The sequence below is a fragment of the Manis pentadactyla genome, chromosome X, assembly GCF_030020395.1.
Source record: "Manis pentadactyla isolate mManPen7 chromosome X, mManPen7.hap1, whole genome shotgun sequence".
Lineage (NCBI taxonomy): Eukaryota > Metazoa > Chordata > Mammalia > Pholidota > Manidae > Manis > Manis pentadactyla.
Genome location: NC_080038.1, coordinates 102,557,827 through 102,575,262, shown reverse-complemented (window position 1 = coordinate 102,575,262; position 17,436 = coordinate 102,557,827). Strand labels below are relative to the sequence as shown.

The window sequence follows — 17,436 nt, the reverse complement described above, 5'->3', positions numbered from 1 at the left end:
CTGTAAGAGTTCCAACTCATTTCATATGTAAAATTATGCCATTTCACTTTTAAGGGGTTCCTATCTAATGTAACACAGAGCACAGAGCTAGAATATACACAGTCATACTTGTGTTTCCTTGCATTCAGGAAAATTCCTGACCAGACGTGGGTACAGTGTGATGACTGTCTTAAATGGAGGAAGCTTCTTGGCAAGGTTGATCCTTCTACATTACCTGCAAGATGGTTTTGTTACTATAATTCCCATCCATTGTACAGGTAAGTTTAGGACTCAGTATTATGCCAGAGATATCTCCTGATTTATTTCTATATTCTAAGACCCCTTTCATTGCAAGTCCACACTCTTCAGCCTGACGTTCAAACCCCTGTGCTAAATGGTCCCACCCTACGTATCCAGCCTTATTTTTCATCATACCTTCAGCCAGGCCTGTGGCTTCACTGTTTTCCACACATGCCATGCTTCTGCGCTTCTCCATGACTTGATAGTGTCATTCCACTTGCTTACAGTGACTTTTTGCATTCCTTCTACATATCCAAATAATATCCATCTGGAAAGCTTAACTATTTTATGTGATAAGTCTCCTATCAACAGTTTACAGTGATCTTACTCTGCCTTCCTGTGGTATTTAATTCTTGACATCTGTTCACATAGTGTTTTGTATTTTTTGGATGTTTCATAAGTACATACATTGGCTCTTCAAGAGATTATAAACTATTTGAGAACAAAGACTTTCTTTACATTTCAGATTGAGTTGGTGATTTTCTTTATATGCTTCCCATACCTAAATCTGTTGTAGAACCTATTGGACATTTAATGCTGTTTGTTTACATGTTTGCCTTCCTAATATACCATGTGTTCCTTATAGCATCTAACATCTGTATAGTTTCTGGCATATCCATGGGCATTCATTTCAGTTTAACCAATATTTATGATTTGACACGGTAATCATCATAGGTTCGTAATAATAGCTCAGTTTGCTTTAATTCAGCTGTGACTTCCTTTTTTTCTGCAAGAAAATGCTGATACAAAAAAGGTACTAAAACAGTATGCTTCTTAGAAAAAGTTTAAAATGAAGAAAATTAAATACATGAAGTCTAGGTCTGTAATGAGTAAGCATTCCCCCCATAGTCTCCAGATGTGCCTGAGCACCTCTCCATGGAAAGTAAAGGAGTTATGTGATTAGAATATGGGACTGAGTGCTTACAAGTCTCAGTTTTAAGTACTGTCTCTCCTATCAGTTTACATTTAGTCCAGGAGACATAGCCTTCCAGGACACTTTGCCCCCTTATATAATGGGTATAACACAGGGTTTGCTATTACTATTAATTTTTGTTTCTTTCTTTCTGGGAGTACTTTTGACCATTGACTACATCTTCTAGTACTTCTCTCAGTTTTTACTCTTAAAATTCTCTTCCTTATGCTTTCCATATAGCAAATATCTTTTCATTTATAGAATCCTCCTCCTCTTCGCTCATCTCTGTTCTGTTCTTTTTATAGTGTAAGCTTCTCATCCCTTATTGCTGCTCTCCATCATAGCTTCTGATTCTCTTTTTCAGGCATCTTCACCTAGTTTAGAGATTCTCATGCTCCTGTACTGTATCTTGGGAATTACTTTCTTAGTAAACAGGAGGCAAAAGCCCTAGGTTCTAGTCTCAGCAATGTTCTCTCTACATGGAACCTCAAGCAAGTCTCTCTTGTGCTTGAACGTCACTGTGTTAAAAACAGAGGTTATGTTTCTGGCTGTCTACCATCATATGGATCTTGTAGCTGTCAAGTACTTTGAATGTTTTGGGAGAAAGGTGATATATGCACCAAAAATAATTGGATGATAGTGTGCATTGAAATGAGAATTGCTACATGTTAACTGTCCACAGGCTTTGTCATGTGGGTAGAATCTGAACTCTATAATGTTAGAGCCTTGTTAACCTCTATGACCTCTCTTGTCATGGTTGTAAGGAAACTAAAGGCTAAATGTGAAGGGCATGTTTTGTTTCCAAAAGATGATTTCTTCTCTTCACTGCAGGACATGCTCTGTTCCAGAGGAGCAAGAACTCTTTGAAGACCTGCACTTGAGGAAGATGAAGAAACAGTTGAGTATACCTGAGGCTGTGTTGTGTATCCTACAATAGCAGAGCCTCACCCTTCCCAACAGGACAGGGGAATTTGAGAAGAGAGAGGAATTTCTTTCATTTTTGGTTTTTAATGATTTCCCTCCTCACCTCTCTGTTCTCCCAACTCTTTACTCCTTCTAATCACCTCCTGAATGTCTCAGTTAGTGTTTGTCTTTTGTCGCTCTCCTCCCCTTCCCCCATTTCTTTTGAAGGAGCATTTGAAATCTCTCTTAAGTAGCAGAGTTCAGAAAGTCACCCTGGGTTACTTAATGAGATCCACACTATTTCTAATTTGGAAGGAATATTATAGCCTAAATCCGCAACTGGTAATCCATTTCAGCCTAAGAAATTCATGAGTGAACTAAATAGCACTTTTATCTTCTCCTAGAGATCAAACTGTTGAGAAGAAGGTGCCAGTGGGAAATGAGAACAACCAGGTGAGAGACAGCCCACCATCATCCTTTTCTCACGCAGAATTTTCCCTAACAGAGGACATAGGTTGAAGGAAGCAGCAATCTTGAAAGCTGCATAGAAATCACGGAATTGTTCTTCTGGTGGTCTTTTTTTCATTGCATCTTTTGATCTTGCTTTAAATCTGCTGTTACAGATGTTCAGATCACCATTAAATAGAAGAGCCAAATCATTTATTTCCCAGATTTGCATGCACTACAGATTCTGGACAGTGTTAATGTTACATTCAGCGTCACAGAATACCCAGGGCCGTGTTCCATCCTCATACAGGCTGCTCCTATTGAGTTTCTGGTTTCCCTCGGTCTCCTTTCTTCCAGGACTCAGGGGTGATGCCTTCCTCCTTCCTTTCGGGAAGAAGGGGTGGTTCTTTATGCCCCTGCCCCCTCCCTGCTTTCAGGCTGACTGGCTTTTATAAAGACTGCTGTTTTGAATTTTCAGGAGCACTGTCTCTCGGACATGGTTGCCCAGCTCCGGACGCTGAAGGGTGCAATAAGGTTGGCCGTCCTTTCAGGGACACTCCTTTCCTGGCAGCCACCATAGCACCCATGTATCTTCCCCACCCAACCTTGCCTTTCTGCATGATTTTCCTCTAGATCCTCTCCCAGAGATGTCTACTAGTCGCATGTTAGATTCACCCTCCAGGTACTCAATCAGGGTAGGTCAGACTGGTGAGGATAGAGGCAATTTAATACTGATACTTCTTCTGACATCCCACTGAGACCAGGTAGATGAATATACAGGCTTCATACCCTAATGTCTTGGCTTAATTGTCTGATCTAGAGATTGGGAGATTCCTGGGACTGCCCTGTCCTCATTCAGTTTACCTCCCCTTTATATTCCTTCACCTTCATCATGCATACCATCTTCATAATCTGGCTCTCCTACAAGATCCCAGATGCATGTGTCTGTGTGTGTGCACTGTAAATATATTAACTTAGTCTCTCGCATGCATTTCTCCAAAACCAGCACTGACACTTGCTGCAGTGCTTATTCCATCACCCCTACCCTCATCACAGATCTCAGAGGAGTGAAAACCTAGCCACACACCAGGTCACAGGAGAGGATTAGACAGTGGTTAGGGGGCCTGGGGTTTTTCTGTGGGTGGGATGACTGTAGGAGCCAATAAATGAGTTGGGGAGGTCTGTTGGTGTCTGGGTGATAAGGTTATAACTGAATGTGCCTGGGTTCAGTGTTCTAGTGTACATTACTGTGCGCTGTTTGTTTTGTGTAGGAAACAGTTTCTTTTTATTTGGCCAAGTGTTCTTTCCTAGCATCAGAAGAATTGACTCATCCTTTGGTATGTAGTTCAAAATAGGGATTTTTATGAATCGCTTCTTTTCTTGCTAGGTATTTACTAATCCACTGAAGATTGCTACTGTTCAAGATATGGATGAACTGAATAAAAAGACAATTGGATGTGAGAGAATTGATAGCCCTAGCCAATTTCCATCTGTTGGAGAAGAAAGCAGAACATCTCCTTTTCAACTTAAGCCTCTGAATTTCAGTATTTTTCAGTTCTCCAGGTTGGTAAAAAATATAGTTTCTCTTCAATAACAGGTCTCAGGGCCCATTTTCCTGTAAAGTAAGTTGGTATGGTTATCATGTTTATGTTTTTCCTGAGGCCCAGCATGGAATTCAGAAGTGGTTTTGGAGAAATGCATGTGAGAAACACCAGTTTGGGTTGATAGAATTGTGTGTTGCATGTACCCCCAATTTTTCAACATTACAGCTTCCGTATCAAGTCTATCTTTTTTCTTTTTTTTTTTTTACTTTTTTGAGGTGATCATCTTGGCAAATGCTCTTTCATGTGTTATATCCACATTATGTTAGAAATTACCTAAGTGGAATAATGGACCTTAAAACTCTTTGTAAAGCATAATATGCTATACAAATGTAAGGTAGTGTTTACAGTTAAGCATTATTTCTTTCCTGAAGTTTAGGAATATTGATAGGCCTAGAACATATTGGTCACATATAAAAATAACTTAGAAGTTTGTACCATTAGGTAAACTTTTCTAGTTCATTATTGCCTTGAGTAAATTATTAGTGTAAGTTTAGCCTTGGGCTTTACTTTTTCATCTTCTAGCACCTCTTCAATATTATTTTGTTAGTCTTTATAATAGAAAGGAACATACCTTTTCTTTCTCTTAAATATCAGGAGTATTTGAAGCATTGAAAGATATGTCTGCCCCTGTACTGCCATAGGACTGGAACTCAGGACTCCTAAGTAGGACTTACTTTCTCCTCTCTGTTGTGCTTCTCATTACCGCAGGGCCAAACCATTGGGAAGGTATAGAGTTGCTCTCTACAAGTAGAAATTTCTACAGTCATCAGTAATGTGACTATTATAGAATGGGTTGTAAATCTTTCTTTGAACCTTTTCAGTTTGGCTGTCTTACCATATTGTAGATAGAAGCCATGAGATACATAATTGGATAAAAAATAGCTCTTGTTTTTTTTCTCCCAGTGGTACTGATTCTTCTCCCTGTTTCTTGCTTCTGAGGTGGATATTTTCCATTTCTCATCTAGACAAATATCCCTACTTGTGCAAGTCTTCTATTCAGTGATTCTTCCACAATTAAGCCCTGTAGATATTGGAAGAACCCTGTGACCCCCTGAACATGACAGAAAGCCTCAAGAGGAAATAAGCTGTTAGGAGCAAAGCTAATAAAACTCTAAAGGAATTAAATGAGAACCTGTATAAAAGCATCTAGAACAGTGCCTTGGAAGATAGTAGGTACTCAATAACTAGTAGTTTAATCTGAGTCTTATTGAAGGAGGAATCTCTAAGATTGAACTGTGCAGCAAAGGGATGAGAAGAAAGAGTTCTGTCAGTCTCCAGGGCTTGAGCCTAATTCTACTCTGCTCCCATTCGTGGTTCTCCAACTCCCATTGTAGGTTGTGAGGGGGTACAGTAAAGTGCTGTGCTATGTGTTTTTGAAGCCCAGTGTCACTTCTCTACTTTGATGTCCTTGAGGTGGTCATGCATCAGAATTGCAACTGGAGTAACAAGGTATCATTGCTCTTAAAGGCTGTCCTTTCACAGCTCTGACCACTTTTCCTTTTTCATCAGCGCTGTTTTGTTACTCTGTTGCAGTTTTTGGTAACCTGAAGGGGATTACAAATACTAATCTAGGTATGTGTATTTTATGAGTGCAGTATGACAGTTCATCCATTGGGTGGCATACTTCATCAGCCTTTAATGGGATTTCTTTTTGAATTTTTATGGGACTGCCACATCCAGATTTGGGTTTTGGCTATAGAGGCCAAGGTAAAGTACTTTGGCTGTTCATTTGTAATTTTAATTTGAAAATAGTATTCTTTCAAGAGAAAGAGATATGTAATAATTGATGCTGCTAACGTCATATTTTACATAAGGTCAGTAAATGACGATTGTCACTTAAAGCTACACGTATGCAGTATTCAGACTGATTGGAAAGAATCTGCCTTTTTATAGGAGAATGTGAAGGTGCTCAAGAGTTTAGTAAAGTATACAGGGTTTTCCAGTAAAACAGTGTAATGGAGTAATGGGTTTAGTCAAGAGTTACAAAGATTATCAAGACTTTAAGCTGATAAGGGTCCTTGGGTAATGTAGTACAGCTCTTTAATTCTAGATAAAGTAATGCCTAGAGTATCCCTATTTTTAAAAACTCCAGTGGGGTAGATTATATGATGTAGTAGGGCCTCTGGAGGTGTATTGGAAAACAGTTTTGTAAGTCTCACAAATCTAGCAAGGGGAGGGGAGGACCTGCAATAAAGAATAGGTTCAGCCAGTATGTAAGCGAACATAACCTTTTAGGGGAAGACTGTTAAATTTCTGTTAAAGGGGTTAATCCCCTTTTGTTCATTAATTCTGCATACATTTGAGTGTTTACTGTATGAAAGGCAGTATTCTAAGGTAGTGAAGGAGTCAAAGATGAGAGAGCTTATGGTAGTCAAAGTTATATATGTCAGTGTCTGATACATGCTAGGTTTCATATGAATGGTAATAAGGAAAGTCTAAAGTAGCCATAACCATATGGATAAAGGAGAAAATGAGTGGCTGCAATGTATTTAGATATTTAGAGAACCTTCGAGTAAGCTATATGTCATGTTTTAAAAGGATAACCGCCACCCCCAAATCGAAATTATGCTGTAATGGTGGAAGGAGGACAGGGGAGATACTCTAACATGTTTAAAGGAATATTTGAAACAACAAGAACAAGATAAAAATAGAAGAATGATTTTGCAAATGAAAAAGATTGATTCAGGGATCAGTATTAACATTTTAAAAGATAATCTTTGAGATACTTCCAGAATGAAGAAATGAGTAGTAGTGGTAGACTGTTTCACCAATAAATAACCATTTGACTAGAAAAAAATTATTAAAATAAAATAATCACTACAGATTTCTAATTATTATCCTAGGGGTATACAGAAAATGGAGAAACATTCATTCAGGAAACTCTATTAAATCTCAGAAAGAACAGCCAGTCTTTGACATTTAGCTTGCTCCTATACCCTCCAGGCTGTTTTATGAAAACTACTCAAGGAATTCTAATCCAGGTAGATCCAGCAAAGAAGTTGGGGTCTCCCATTTCCCCTAGTCTTCCCCTAGTCTAGAGCTATGGTTTCATTTGGGAGGGGCAGGCCTCTGACATTTCTCATCTCCCCCAGTTCTGTCTTGTAGAAGCTCTATTCCGGGCAGACCCAAGAGGACTGGGCCTCTCTTCTCTCACTCAGCTTTCTGTTCCCTGACCCAGCCTCCACTCACGTTGGAAGCACTCAACTAGGGAAAGCATACCAACAGCACTGGACCCCTGTTTTTCCAGCCTAAGCTTGCTGATAATCGGGCAGAGGATCATGCCAGAAAGAGCAAGGCAAAAACCATCCCAGCACCCATTCACAAAGAAAAAGTTTCAGTCTTGAAGAAGTGGGCCACTGTCCCTGTCCTCAGCATTTACACAGTGGTGCAATTGATTCTGCTTAGGGAGAGAAGCAGGCCTTAAAGATGAACTCCTTAGCTCTACCTGAAGGAACTAGGTGGAACAGATCATGGAAAATTCCATTCCTAAGGGCATTGTTAAAAATAATGGAAATCCCGGCGGACAATAATTAATAGAGCACTCATAGCTCCATGGTACAAATTACAACAAGCAAAATGGCTGAGCAGTCAAAAGTTTGGTAACAGAACCAAGGAAAAATACAGTCAAGAATAGCTTTTCTGGGATCATAGTCAACTCTGGTATTTAGGAAGGCTGTGCATAAGCCCAAAGTTGCACTCACTCAGGAGCAATTAGATATTTATAGAACCAGGAAGTAATATATCCACTTATTTTTCTCTCATTCACATAATAGTTCCTTTTTGAATGCCTTTTATGTGTGAAGTTTTGTTTCCTCATCCCCATCTAGTGCAGTTAATCTTCCTGTGAGACAGATAGACACACACACACACACACACAGGTAGAAAATGATACATGTTATAAGGGTGCTGAAGTGCTACTGGAATTCAGAAGTAGCATTTGAGCTGGATTTAGACATGCAGTTTTGGGGAGGAGAAGGACATTCCAATCAAAAGAAGCAACATGAGAAAAGGGGCATTCCATTTGGCTGATGTTTGTGATGGGAAGTAATGAGAGAGAAACCTGGGGCCAAATTATGTCCTAGCTCTGCCATTTACTACCTGCATGATCTTGAGAAAGTTACTTAACCTCTCTAGGCCTGGGCATTGTCTTTAAAAATGAAGATAATAGTACTACCTACCCTGGGGTTATTGGGAGAATTGCACGAGAACATACACATTAAGCACTTACCACGCTGTCTGGCAGTGTAAGTGCTCCGTAAATGTGTCCTGTGTTTTAGAGTGGAAAAGCTTGAATACCAAGCTAAGATATTCGAGCTTTTATGTTGTGGGGAGCAATAAATAGATATTAAATAGGGGAGTGACATAATCAGAGCAATGCCTTAGGAAGATGAACTTAGTGGATGATCTGGAGGTGAGAGAAGGAGAGACTGGGGAAGCCACTGCAGTAGCCCAAGAGAGGTAATAAAAGCTTCAACTTGAGAGTTGATAGTGGTAGAACTACATAAAAGTACTGAGTTCGCTGGTGGCACAAATAGGCCACAGGAGAGGGAGCAGGTTTGAAGGGGAAAATAAAAGGTCAATTTCATACATCCTGAAGGAGACACCTGTGGGAGCTCCAGGAAGGAATGTGTGACAGGCAGTTTGGAAATTCACTAGCAGAGATCAGGGCTGGGAGAATGACTTGGGAGTTACTTACTGCCCAGAGGTTATTGCCAAAAGGTTGTATGAAATTACCAAAGAAAAGAAATGCAGGTAGATAGGAGAAGACAAGTAAGGACAGAACACTTAGAGGTGAGCAAATTAAAAGCAAGCAGATAATTGCCTTTAATTGCCTTTCATAAAACTTGTTGCTCTCCAGTATCACATACCCTTCTCTCAACACCTGCAGACTGTTTTACTAGCTTCCTCAGTGCTGTATCTTCCTGGGCCATTTGCAGTGTCCCTTATACATGTTTAAAGATGAGACTTCTGTTCTTATATAGCCCCTAAACCCTTCTGCTTGCCTCTTAAGGCTGACACAACAAGATCTGTTAAGATGGCAGACCAGTTTTATTTCTGGGCCAACACTAGTTTTGACATTCAGAACACTATAGGAAGCTAAGGTTTGAGATGTCTTACAGATGTTCTCAGAAATTGCAGAAAATTTGGAGCTGCCTTGAAATACTCTGAAGTGGCCAATGTGTTGCCTGACTCTTTCTCACTGAAAATTTGAAAGATGATTTTTATCTTGAAGTTTCTTGGTTTTCTGCAGAGGTCAGAATAGTTACTAGAATAAAAATGCTGGTCCTGTCCTGCTATATGATATAAAACTGCCTATGGATTTAACTGCCACCATTTGTTCCATTCGTTCCTTTAACCATTAGTGCATATAGCAGCCAGAAATGGGAGGTGATTTGAGGTCACTCATGGGCTTTCTTGAAGAACTGAGGGAGCGCCTGTTTGCCCTGACAGAGGGGAATTCCTTTGCCAAATGGGGAAATGACTTGAATTGGCCAATTCAGTTTGTTTCTGACTGGGGTCCTGTGTTTTAACTAACTTTTACAAGTGAATAATGGGCAATAGCCACAATCCAGTTGGCTGGCAAAGGAACTATGTGGTGTTCTGTTGTAATATAAAAAATGTGCATAAGTCTTTGATTCTGGAAGGTTTTTATGACACTTAAATTAATGAGCTGGCTCGGTTCTCCTCATACTCTACTAGGCTCTTTATGACCTTTTATTCCATTCTCGTGTTAGGGGATTTTGCCTGTATATATTTTCTTGTTTTTGTTTTTCTTCCTTTACTTGCCTCTTGGAAACAGTTCTAAGTCACGCTGGTTTTGATCTTATTTCCAGAATTCTTACCAAGGTCAACCTGGTCCTGTTATACCCAGATGCCACTCTTCATACCTTTTGATTTCATCTCTCCCTTAAGACCAACTGCCATCTTAGCAAACTGCATGCGTGAAGGAGTTGGGGCTTGGGGGGCAAACTTGTATTTCTAAGCTGAAACAATTCGTGGATACAGCTCGAGTCATTTTTAATATGGAAAATTTGAAGAGGGACTCCATAGGATAAGAATATACTGAGCATGTGTTTGACAGCTTACCATGTAATTTCCTTTTCTTCTTGCAGTAAATACAAAAGGATGCTGGGTCAGGAACCTGTGGAGAAACGAAGGAGGCTCCAGGAGACCGCAACAACTCCTCTAGATTACTGCATGCCTGGCTTTTACAGGAGTGGAGAGGCGGCTGTTGCCTACCCCGAAGGGAAGAAGAGCCAAGATCAATCCAGTTCTGAGAGAAGCATACTGCCATACCTTTACCCAGAATACCCAGAAGCGAGTAAGAATACCAGTCAGAATAGGGAGGTTTCCAATCTGAATTCTGGGGCCCAATATCAACAGCAGGGGTCCCTGCCCCCTGAAGGATTAGATCAGATGCCAATATTGGTAGCAGAAGAATCCAACAGATGCAACACAGACAGAAGCAAGGAGGAAGTCAACAAGGGACCTTTTGTAGCCGTTGTCGGTGTTGCCAAAGGTGTTAGAGATTCGGGATCTCCCATTCAGCTGATCCCTTTCAGCAGAGAGGACCTTTCTGAGAGAAGAAGAGCAGGGGAATCCTGGAGCCTAGTGCCTTATTCTTCTGTGGTCTCTGCTACAGCCAGAGGGGAGAAAGGAAGAGACTGCAAGGACAGTAGAGGCCGTAATGTGCCAAAGTCGAAGAACCAAAGCGAGATGGAAGAACTGAAAAGAACCACAGAACAACTGCAACATGTTTGGGCTGAAAGAAATTTCCTCCACCAAAAGGTTAGGGTAACACTTTATCACTGGGAATAAGAAATCATGGTAACCAAGGGACCAGAGACAGTGAGCTCTGATGATTTCATGTTCTGAGGCCTTTAAGCAAAATAGGCCATTGAATCTCTCTGTGGTGTACCTCAGATTATATAAACTCTGATGGGCTTCCCTCCCATATTCTGGGATTGAGAAAATCCATAAGTAGAGGAATATGTATAGAGGACTCACAGAGGGAATATGTTAGGGACAATTTGGGGCACTCTTGTATCATGTGGTCATTGAATTTCTGTTTCTTGGACTGCAGGTAGTGGAGCTGGAACAGGAGCGGAATTTCTGGCATTCTCAATTCAAGAAAATCCAATATGAATTGATGACCTACAATACCCAGGAGACAGAAAGCTTGTATTGGAGTAAGAAACACATGGGCTTTCGCCAAGCTGAATTCCACATGCTGAAAGCTGAGCTGGAAAGAACCAAAGAAGAAAAGCAAGAACTGGAAAAGAAATTGAAGGAGACAGAGACACACCTGGAAGTGCTGCAGAAGGCTCAGGTCTCCTATCAGACCCCAGAGGGAGATGACCTAGAAAGGTCAATTCCTAAGGTTTAGTTACCAGCTTGTGAGTGCTAATGGGAGCATCCCTGAGGATCCCCAGTTCCTGGCCAGCTGCAGATGAGGGAGGAAGCCTTAATTAGTCCCTCTGCCACCAAGGAGTAAGGCCTTACTCCTTAGCTGCAGCCAGTCTCCATGTGCTTGGTGGCATTTTGCTTTCTTCTTTCTTTCTAGTTAATGCAAACATAGTCGTTGAGAAATGTAGGCCTATTTTTAAGGAGCTTCATTGTGTTCTGTTGGCTAGTGACTTCATGTCATCTCTTCTCCTGCCCCCTCACTCCATCATACAGGGCTTTGGCAAAGCTTACACAGCTGCTTATCCATGTCAGCTATCTCCTTACTTCTATCCTCCCCCACTTGGAGCTTCCTAAGATCAGGTTTGACTCAGAACAAGTGGATGGGATCCTGTATACAGTTCTGGTGGCAAATCACATACTAGATTGAGCACTAGACTATATACTCTTATACCTTTCTCTGCCCTGCCCTTTCCCCTCTCCTCTTCCCTCCCTCCTTCCCCCTCATCCCCTCTCCTCTCCTCCCCTCCTGTCTCCTCCCCTCCCCTCCCCTCTCCTCTCTTCTCCTTTCCCCTCCCCTCCCTTCCCCTCCCTTTCCCTTCCCTTTTATTTTCTTTTCTTCCTTCCCTCCCCCACTTGTCTCTCTCTCTCTCTCTCTCACCTTCATGCCTTATATAGAGAATCTTTGAGTAAACCCTGGCTCTTAAATCAGTCTGCTTCTTACTCAGTTTTGGTGTGGAGAAAGAGGCTGGTTAAATAGGCTTTCAAGAGTTTCAGGAACAAAAAAGCAATAGTCACCAAACCAGGTGACCTGAAAGCTTTGACTTTTGTGACTTAAATACTAGGCCTGTTTCATATTTTCTGAAGTGGTTTGTATTCATTTAAGTTAAATCAGTCAGCAAATATTGGGTCCAGTGTACTAGGTGTTGTGAGATAACTTAAGTATAACTCATGTTTTCAACCCTCAAGAACCTAGTTGGAAACACAAGACACACACCAAGTTAACACACAATTGTTTCTTTAAGTTGTAGGACTGTGATTGATATTTTTTCTTTTTCCTATCTCCTGCCTTTTTCAAGTTTTCTATAATAAACGTGTTGTTGTTCTTACATTGGAAAAAATACTGTTTTTTTCTTAGGTTATAGGACTGTGGTTGATATTTTTTCTTTTTTCTATCTCCTGCCTTTTTCAAGTTTTCTGTAATAAATCTGTTGTTCTTACATCGGAAAAAATACTGTTTTTAAAAAGAATGAGTAGTCTTGGATTTGGGAATCAAATGGGAGAGTGTGTGAACATTGAAGGTAATGTTATATTTATAATTTATGTTAGGTTGAGCTTTACCTCTGGAATAATAGCATGAACAAAGGCATGGAAAAAGCTGGAATGTGAGAAATGTGTTTCGTAGGAGTGATAAGCTTAATGTAGAGGGAGCTAAGGTTAAATCGTGATCCATCTACCCACCCCTCTCTGTGGTATTTGCATTTTAATAAGGAATCCTCAAAAAAGAAGGCTTCAACACTCAAAAAAATATGCATCACCAAAGTTGGAATTGCAGATAGTTGGGAAGCTACTTTAGAGCAGGGACATGTAGTTGGTATCCCTTAGACTACACCACCTAACTACTTTTCAGCATGAAGAGTAGATCTCATATCAGAAATAGTAAAACTTACACTCTTGTGAAAGTCGACATTTTATTTATTCATTGCTTTATTGTATTTATATAGCACATACTCTCCAAAGAGTTCAAGGTACTCTTCAAAAGACTTTGAACAATGAACACATGAAAATACACCAACAGTGGAAAAATAGGAAGTAAAGGACAAATAATGGAGGAGGATCAAGCAACCACAAAAGGACTAGCTAGTCCAGAAGAATGGTTTGAATAGTCATTCTGCTTTTCCTCTGCGGAGTTCCTTCAGAAGATGCTCCCAAACTTCCTTCACCTCCTTTGAAGGAAGGCTCATCATAGATATTCCAGTGAGACTGCAAAGAATAGGGGAGGCCAGAGCCAGGCTTCACCATTAGTATGAGGGCCTAAAGATATCCCAGCGCCCTCCCCTCACTGCAGCTCTAGCCTGCTTTGGGATTAGTTCTCATGTCAGACATTGGACTATGATATTGAAGGCCCCAGTTGTCTAAATAGAAATATTACTAAGAGGAAGAGACAGCTCATTCAGCCATTTTCTCAGTGATGCCTGTTCTCCAGATGGGGGCTGTGAGAAGTGGGACTTGGTACAGATAGATACAGCCAACAGGGATGGAATGTGGTGTAGGAAAAACTCAAGAGCATTGGAGATTCAGCCTGTGACGGGGGAAGAGGGAGAAGGTATGTGTTGGGTGAGTGAGGTGACAAGAGTAAGAAAGAGGCAGTTGGGCTTTAAAAAGAAAAGGGGAAAAATGTAACTCATCTTTACTAGTGCTGCCTCACAGCCGATTCCTAGTCCCGACCCCATACTGCTTTCAGTGACAACTACGTTTGTGAGTCCATTTACTATGGTAGCAGCTACCTCTCTGTTACAGGGCAACCACACCAGCATGAGATCCCTTTAACCAATGTTCTGTGCCACGGTGGAGAGATTGAAAACTGTCACCCAGCCTCACTAGAGCTCATGATACAGTGCGGAGGCGAAAGACATTAAGAAGAAAGAAGTGGGTGCCTCCTCCGAGATCTCCTGTTAGGTTAATATAATCATAATTCTTCCAATTGTCTCTGGCATTTGTCCTTTAACTTTCCATTTCTACAATCAACATTTAGGTTCTTAGTACCTCATGCCTTAAAATTGAAATCGGTTCTTAGCTGGCCTCCTATTTGTGCCCCCTGTTCTCACTCCTTCAATCCACCCTACTCACTACCACAAAATTCCTTTTGATGACCATCAGGTTATGCCTTTGCTCAAAGACTTGTTAGCACGCTCAGTTGCCCACCAAGTGCAATACACATTCGCATCTGGCTTAAACCAGGCTGTCCAGACTCATCTTCCGACATTCCAAACACAAACCAAGTTTCATCCGAACTGAACTATTTTTCAGTTTCTGAACCTGCCTTGAGATTTTCTTCTTCACCTTTGCTATCCCATTTCTGGAATGTTCCCCCTCATCGTCTTCCCTTTGGCTCAAATTTCAGCTTTTTTTCCCCCAAAAATTCCTCTTATTAACCCATCTAGACAAGATATTTACTATGGACATGTAATTTTGTGTCACTTAAAAGTTTCTTATCACAAACTTACTTGTCCTGACTTCCCTATTAGAAAGCTCCAGATTCAAATATTCAACTGCCTGCTTGACACACGTCTCACAGGCATTTCAAATAAAGCATGTTAAAAATAAACAGTGACACACACACACACAGGGAATGTTCCTTTCCCCAATTTTCCTCATTTTAGAAACTGGTGCCTCCACCCACCCAGCTGCATAAGCTAGAAACCTGGAAGTCATCCTCAGCTGTCTCAGTCCAAACTACCTTCATTTACTATCAATAACTGCAACTCCCAACTAGTGTCCTTGCCTCCAATCTTGTGCCCACAATCATCTTATCACTGCAGCCAGAGTGACTTTAAAAAAAAACAATCAGATCATATGACTCCCTGCTTAAAACTCTTCAATGACTTCTTATTGCACTTAGAATAAAACCCATACTTACAATGTCCTGCTAGACCCCTACCTCCTCCTACCTTGTGTCTCATAACTCTTCATCATATCTCACTTTTCCCCTTGCTCACTGTTGTCTTCCCACTGAAATAACGTCACTCTTACCTCAGAGCCTTTATCTGTACTGTTCCCCCCCCTCCCTCCCAGAATGCTCGTATCTCTAGTCCTGGCATGGCTGGCTATTTCTAATCCTTCAGGTCTTAGTGTAAGTGTCAACTTCCTCAGGTCTTCCCTGGCAGCCTTTTTTACTCTATTACTATTTCCTGTTTTGTTTAATTCATAGCACTTCTCACAATTTGCAGTTATATGGTAGGCTGTTTGCTTTCACTCACGCAACAAGTATTTATTGGGTACCTACTACATGCTGTGTGATGTACAGTGATGAACACAGCATACATGATCTCTGTCTGCCTTTTTCACTAGTAAGTGTGATGGGGGGAAGAGCCATACCTATCTTTGCCAATCACTGTATGCCAGAGCTTATCACAGTACCTGAAATTAGATAATCAATAAATAATTGTTATGAGTGAGTTAATGATGGAAGTTTTGTTCATATCTCCATCTCCCTCAAGAGCCTAAAACAAAGCCTCATCCATAGAAGGGATTGGACAAACACAGTATGAGCAAAATAGATAACAATCCTGGACAAGAAACTCTGAAAGTGAAAAACTGTGACAATAAGAAGTTCTATAGGATACAGGGGGCAATGCCCATGAGCTGGAGCAGCCTAATGTTTCTCTTTAGCTGATCTTTGATTTGGGTAATTAGGCTATTAAAGGAGAAAGGGAATATAGGTGTTCTTTACCACAGACACCCTGAATATCATAAAAAGGGAGCCTCCCTAGCATGCAATTCTAAAACCCTGAGAATTACAGAATATAATCAGGTGAAGTCTCGAGACCATATCTTGAGAGTAAAAAGAGGGGAAAAAAGGTCTGAGGAGTCTTCTGTTCACCTTTTCTAAGAGCAGTGATAGTTTATTTCAAGAGAACAAAGAAGAGCTATCTGTTAGCAAAGAACAAGAATAGACCTCAAGGAAGTAGTTCCCAGCACATGTTAGGAAGTCAGTACATGCTTTTTGGATGAACAGTCATCTAGCAGAGGACTAGGTTAGAGATTCTGCAGCCCCAGGAGACAGGAAGATGTGCTTGCCCATGTCCAATGATCTCAATTAAGCGGAAATAACAATTTGGAGTCAGAGGCTTAACCAGCTGCCTCGCAGTTCCCAAGGGCAATCTCCAGATAGAACGTATTTCAGAGTTGCGTACTATGAATTCAAACCTCTTTCTGTAGTCCTGTTTTGGGAGTGAGGTAGAGAGTGCTTAGGCTAAGTCAAGGTTCACTTCCCCAAAAGAATAAAACTTGTGCTGGGTGACAAAGACATCCCTAATTCGTGACTTATCTTAGGCAGAGAAGAAGTTCAGGAAGTGTACTTTCTGAATCAAGGTGCATGGTTGGATAATAAACTAGACAATTTGAAAGAACTGACTAGATAGTCTTGGGTATATTAAAGCTTTAGTCATTAAGTGAGACATGAATAGCATTCACTTCCTGAGGAGGTGGTCAGACTACAACTCCTGTATCGCTGTGCATGATAACAACTTAATGCACTCTAAAGTCTGCAGAAGAAATGTAATTTGTTACTTGTCTCCATCCCCAAGCCCAAAGTTTTTTTTTTGAATCACCAGAATCCCCAACCCACTTATAGATAAGAATTGTTCAAACGTTTGGGGTGCCTTCTTCATGCCAAACACATTCCATACATCTGCCTATTGAGTCCTCAGGGACAGGAAAGATGACTTTAGGCAGATGCTCAGGAAAATGTTCCCCAAAGGCCTGTTCTTCCAGATGGGCTGTGAAAACCTGTAAGTATTGGAAAGATGGAGGGGTGTGGGAGGGATTTCTAGGAGTAGGGAATAGTATAAGCATATACAAGATTGAGTTGGGGGGTGAATAAAAGTACACCTAAGAGGGTTTGAGGAAGAATGAATTATTCGATTTGGAGCATAAGGAGCAGAATGGACCAAGATCTTGGGAATGCCAGTAAGAAGGGGGCTATGCCAAATCTGCTTAACTTGGGAGCCTTTTTAGGCTGTGAATTAGGAAAGTGGCTGTTGAAATCTCTCCAGTTGTCACTGCATTTGGGAAATTCACCCCAGTTAGCTCCCTTGGACTAATTGTGGTTCTGTTCCACTCCAGATTTTCACAGATCTGTATGAAGGTCAAAAGCCATCACCA

At 40.9% G+C, this 17,436-nt stretch overlaps 1 protein-coding gene across 3 annotated transcripts in view; it reads left to right on the top strand.

The window, feature by feature from the left end:
• Positions 1-12,655, top strand: part of MORC4 (MORC family CW-type zinc finger 4) — a 49,433-nt gene extending 36,778 nt beyond the window's left edge. Inside the window, exons 11-17 of one of the 3 annotated variants that reach the window (XM_036924983.2) lie at positions 129-257; positions 2,024-2,089; positions 2,500-2,548; positions 3,930-4,105; positions 10,260-10,935; positions 11,231-11,476; positions 11,827-12,655. In XM_036924983.2, coding sequence (XP_036780878.2) covers positions 129-257; positions 2,024-2,089; positions 2,500-2,548; positions 3,930-4,105; positions 10,260-10,935; positions 11,231-11,476; positions 11,827-11,907 — 1,423 coding nt within the window. In that variant the 3' untranslated portion in view covers positions 11,908-12,655. Of the gene's footprint in view, positions 1-128; positions 258-2,023; positions 2,090-2,499; positions 2,549-3,929; positions 4,106-10,259; positions 10,936-11,230 lie in introns of all 3 variants that reach the window. The other 2 variants (XM_057495285.1, XM_036924982.2) reach the window with 2 other exon arrangements.
• The last annotated feature ends 4,781 nt before the right edge of the window (positions 12,656-17,436 follow it).